Source organism: Triticum dicoccoides, chromosome 3B, assembly GCF_002162155.2.
Source record: "Triticum dicoccoides isolate Atlit2015 ecotype Zavitan chromosome 3B, WEW_v2.0, whole genome shotgun sequence".
NCBI lineage: Eukaryota > Viridiplantae > Streptophyta > Magnoliopsida > Poales > Poaceae > Triticum > Triticum dicoccoides.
The window spans coordinates 597,984,407-597,989,900 of record NC_041385.1 but is presented as its reverse complement, the minus strand read 5'-3'; the positions used below and the strand labels follow the sequence as shown (position 1 = coordinate 597,989,900).

At 44.0% G+C, this 5,494-nt stretch overlaps 1 protein-coding gene across 1 annotated transcript; it reads right to left on the bottom strand.

The window, feature by feature from the left end:
• Positions 1-486: 486 nt before the first annotated feature.
• On the bottom strand, positions 487-4,745 carry LOC119277338 (calmodulin-3-like). The gene is made up of 3 exons (XM_037558612.1): positions 4,543-4,745; positions 2,153-2,522; positions 487-779 (listed from the first exon to the last, which is right to left on the bottom strand). Exons 1-3 carry the CDS (start codon positions 4,616-4,618, stop codon positions 680-682), a joined length of 546 nt encoding a protein of 181 aa, XP_037414509.1. The 5' UTR covers positions 4,619-4,745; the 3' UTR covers positions 487-679.
• Between the last annotated feature and the right edge of the window lie 749 nt (positions 4,746-5,494).

Genomic DNA, 5,494 nt, shown 5'->3' with positions numbered 1-5,494 from the left:
GCTACTCCTCATATTTTCCCCACAGTTTTGGAGGTGACTTAATCAAGATGATGGATTCTTATGACGAGCGGTGATTAGAGGAAGTTTCTTCTTGAGATATCCTTGTTTTATGACACCACATTATGCTATCTCTTTGTGAGTTTATGTTTCAGGTTCTCAACAAGTTTTCATGAAGAACTTTTTGGAGAAGAATCTTTTAAGATGATAGCCCTGCCTGGAGGATCGTGAGACGATTCTACATGGTCAAGCGTAGATTAGGGGGAGTGTTAAGATTAATTACAAATGTAATTAGGGGAAATCTTCCCTTGCCCAACCGCCGTGCGGTTGCCTCCCGCACGGACGCATCTGGTCTGGAACCGACGTCTTGTCCGAGCCGTTGTATCCCTCCGGACCATATAAATGGCATCCTGTAACCATCGATGAGATCAATCAGTCACTTTGATTCGAAACAAAAGTCTCAAGCTCCGCCACGCCTTGTATCTACACTTTCTTCTTTTTCTGCAAGACACAGAGCAACTTTATTCGTTTACCTTGAGAATGGTTACAGTCGTAGGCCGATGGCCATCATACACCGGGATACACATGAACATACATTGATACATACAACAGCTCAGATGCGTCGGTCGGGGACCAGCGCTCCGAGCGCACCACACACACTATGCACGCTCGATGGTTTCAGCTAGAGGATTATGCATTTGTTGCCCTTTGCACCAGACGCCCCTGCAGCGCTCTTCTTGGCCGACGGCGCTCTCCTCTCCTCTATCCTCTTCTCCCTTCTCCTACACAAACAGGGTTTACATATGCATAAGCCTTCGTGGAAATCCAATTTCGCTCCCGGGAGCACGTGCGAAAAATTACTTTTGAAATGTCAGAAAAATCCCAACAAATTTTTATGTATTCATAGTCACATCAAAATGCTACCTGCAAAGTTTCAGGCAAAAAGGTTAAATATTTTAGCATGTGCAAAAAAAAAAGAAATTAGACACCAAATGTTACACAAAAAGGCCATCTTAATATATTTTTTCACCGACAAAACACTACTGCTCTGTTCCCCATGAAAATTGTCAAGCATGCTTGTGCACTAACACAAACATCCAACAAAATGAGAATTTTTTTAAAACAGTTTACCAGTTTTTTTGAGGTACTATTTCATGCGGGAGTGCATGCTCCAGGAGCCAAAACGCGCCTCCCCCTTCGTCCTTTTCCTTTTTTTTCAAAGAAATCTGCAGAAGAGCTCGTGTTCATCCATTGATGGGGGCTGCAAAAGCCCGGAAGTAAGATGCAAACCGAGAAAACGAATAAGATCCGTACGAATATATCCTTTTCTTGAGCTCTTTCGCCGCCACGAACTTTCACTTTATACGATCACAACATAAACAACGAATAAAAGCTGCGTTCAGCATCTTCGAACCGCCGGCCCAAAAGGGTTTGGATGGCATATATTCTCGAGCAATGGCCACCTCCCGACCGGTTATTCCACCAGGAAACCACGTCCACTGGCCATGTCGGCGAGACAATGGCGTCGCGTTCATCCATCTTCATCTTCTAGCTAGCATAGGGACCGTCTCGAGAAGCCGCCACCGGCGCATTTGGCACGTCTACCTGACGTCAAATCGAGCTGCCTGGCGGAGACAACCGACCAGGCATCACAATCGTAGTACGTGACAACGGGCTACGCTGCAAATCTGTGGCACGCACGACCCGAGGAAGAGTCGGCTCCACAGGTGATTGTTACGTTACGTACGAGTCTATGCCGCAACTATATAACGCAGTTCGAAAATTCCAAATCCAACTTCACGTGCGTGATATAATCTCGAACGAAAACGAGAGTCAGATAGCGAGATGGAACGCACGTGTGGCGCAAAATTAGTGTATAACTTTTAACAAACCGAACAAGCATGAACCAAGATGCAACCCAGCCAAGAAAAACACCAAATCCAGCAAAGTACAGGAGAAGTCCGTGACCAAGAGAACAAAAAAAATAGTATCTGGCCCTTCTCCCCTCAGTGACTACACCTAGCCAACAAGTGTCAGTACCAGCAGCGTGCACGTAATAATAATAAGGTAAAAATTGTTATGAAGTAGTAGTGCCAGACGGTTCGTTATTCGACGAAAATAGAAAGGGTTATTTCAGAGGGTAGTTGTTCCTCACTTGGCCATCATGACCTTGACGAACTCGTCGTAGTTGATCTGGCCGTCGCCATCCACGTCGGCCTCGCGGACCATCTCCTCCACCTCCTCCTCAGAAAGCTTCTCCCCGAGGTTGGTCATCACCTGGCGGAGCTCCGCTGCAGAGATGAAACCGTTCTGGTCCTTGTCGAACACACGGAACGCCTCCTTGAGCTCCTCCTCTGAGTCGGTGTCCTTCATCTTGCGGGCCATCAGGTTCAGGAACTCTGGGAAGTCGATGGTGCCGTTGCCGTCCGCATCCACCTCGTTGATCATGTCCTGCAGCTCTGCCTCGGTCGGGTTCTGGCCAAGGGAGCGCATCACGGTTCCAAGCTCCTTGGTGGTGATGCTGCCTGAGAAATTAGACCACCTCATGGTAAGACAGTTACAAGTAAAAAACGTGCAATGTGCTGTCAAGTATAGTAAAACTTAAAAATGTAGTGACCACAAATGTACAGCAGAAGGTGCAAAGATTAGGAAGAATCCATCTCATCAGGATAACCATTTTTATTCAGGGAACATAAAACCAACTAACACCTGAAAGTGCACTTTCAATGGTCACAGAACACCCAAGCTGTGTTAAGTGATCAAACATACTCTGGTTATAAAAAAATCCCCCGTTAGTCAAAACAATCATCAGTTATTAAAGCACAATAACTTCATGCAGAAATATATAGGACATAAACATTACCTTACATAATAAATAGCATAATATTATCAATAGTTTGGTTCAATAATATGTATAAAGTATTCAACGGATTTTGGGCAATATTTTGAAACAGCTTATTTCTACATAAATAAGACCTTCCAAACACAAATGGGTATATGGCAGGTGGCAGCAGATAAATTAGGATGCAGGTGTTTATTGCGTTATCTCTCTGTCCTTGCATCTTTCACGGTACAGTACGTCAATCAACAGAATGATAAGACTTATTTATGGTCATGATCAAATTTTATTAAAACCCATGTTAAGTCATCAGTATGAAAACTCATCCAGTTTATTTTCAAGTCAAATAGCAAAAAAGAAGCTATCTACTACTCCCTCCATCCCATAATATAAGAGCGTTTTTGGCACTAGTGCCAGTGCCAAAAACGCTCTTATATTATGGGACGGAGGGAGTAACAATTTACACAGGACATCACCCAACATATAATTGAATTCAAGTACGCAGATATAATGCACGTGCACTAGTAAAAATCCTACATCCTCCACTACAGGCAGCAGAAACACCAGTTCAACGTACACACAGATCTAATTAATCACATTTTACATCCAAACTACCTAAAGAATTCTGGTTAAACAATTGACAGTTTGAAACAAAATATTCAGGAGGGATTGATTAAACGACACGTCGTCAAGGGCTTCAATTGAATTATTGAACGGTATGTTATATTCTAAGCCAATGTGGACCGCCAGCTCCAAGTAGGCCTAGATTCTCCTCCATGACCACTTCTTTTATTTTAACAATACTCCTCCATGGCCACTTTATTCTCAAGTCTTTTCCATATGTTTACTATGACACAATAAGATTCCATAGAAAGTAACTAACAGAACAGCCCACATTACACCCATGTTGTCTATGCTAAACTGAAAGGCGAGGGGCTTAGAGCAGATATTTCTTGGTCTCAGACGTAACGAGAAGCAGCGACATCTAAGGAATATGACGCGAATGAAATGGAAGCATGGTAAGCAAGCCAAGTGACAACACCGCCTTCAACCACTAGGCCACTCCCTTGGAATACTGTTCTTTCAGAATTAATATGGTTCACTGAAGATAAAAAAAGGATGTAATTACCAGGTCTGGTACTCTGGTTCAACAACCAGCAGGATGTGGTGATGCCCTTCCCCCAAATAACATTGACCCCAATACTTATTTATTGTCAAATTCTGCACTTCAGTTCCCAGCTACGTTCTAAGATATTATGATACGATGACAGATATCCAAACAGCAAATTTGTGCGCATATTTACCCCATCCTTGTTCCTGAGATCATTTCACAAGCCACCCAAACAGTAAGCCTAGAAACACAAACGCACACCGCAATGCATAACTCCCCTCCCTGCAGACAAATTGCACGCCTCTAACGAGAATATGACCTAAACCACGGAACAGATTGATGAAATCACCACCGCACAGGCGCCTCGATTACAATAATTAGCCAGGCCAAAACAACCAAATCGCTGCGCGAAAACAAAATCGCCACAGCCCCGGCACGCTATCAGATCTAGGCATCCAGGCGAGCATCGCATGACCCAGATCAAACCACGCCTGGCAGGGCGGGACCCCCGATCCCGGGCCGGATCGATCGAGGCGGCGTTCGCGCGAGATCACCTAATGCGGAGGGGAGGGGGGAAGGGGGCGTAAATCGGTACCATCGCCGTCCTTGTCGAAGAGGCTGAAGGCCTCCTTGAACTCGCCAATCTGCTCCTCGCTGAGCTGGTCCGCCATGGCAAACGGAGACCTCGAGGGGACGATGAGGGCCTGCAAATGTTACGCGAGCTGCGCGTTGATGGGGCGATGATGGCGTGGGGGGTTTCAGTGCGCGACTGGGTGCATCTGTGTCGCGGGGGCGTGGCTTTATAGAGGAAGAGGATCGTGTGGGGAACTAGGGATTTCCTGGTTCCAGTTTCTGGGCATCCGGTTCACCTTCAGCTTTTCTCCTATTTTTTCTTTTAGTGTTTTTTTTTACTTTTTTTACAGTATAAACTAGTACATTCTTATTATTAATGATTAATATATTGTTTCAGAATATTTTCTTTAGGGAAAAGCTATTTTCCTGCCGACTGTTGGTTAGCACGTACGATCAATTTTTCCTTCGATCTTTCTGCTCTGCCGATCTGGCGCGTAAAAAGAGCTTCAACGCATTACCAGTTGAGCTGACTACCTGTTATGTTTCATTTGCGGGTTAATTTGTATTTCTACCTTAGTAAATGAGAGCGAGCAAGAAAGACCACAACGTCTTCGATAAGGAGACAAAACCATTTGCTGCAAGTTTTTTAAGGGGCCGATGCAACGTGTTTTGTACTCCACTTGTCTTTTTTTTGTAGTGATGAATGTTTTCTAGAGAAATAAATGTTTCACTTCTATAGAATTCGAACAACGGTCTTTTTCACATTTGTCATATCTCGGGAAATTCTTTTTGTAATGAGATTGATAATTATATGTACCACAAACCTGATAGCTTATGTACAAATATCGTCGTAGCTTTTTTTGAAAAAAAAAACTAATATAAACATACACTCGATAACTTTTTTGTATGAATAGTATGATAAGTCACACATCGTATACCTGATAACTTATGGACCCCAGTCCCGATAACTTTGG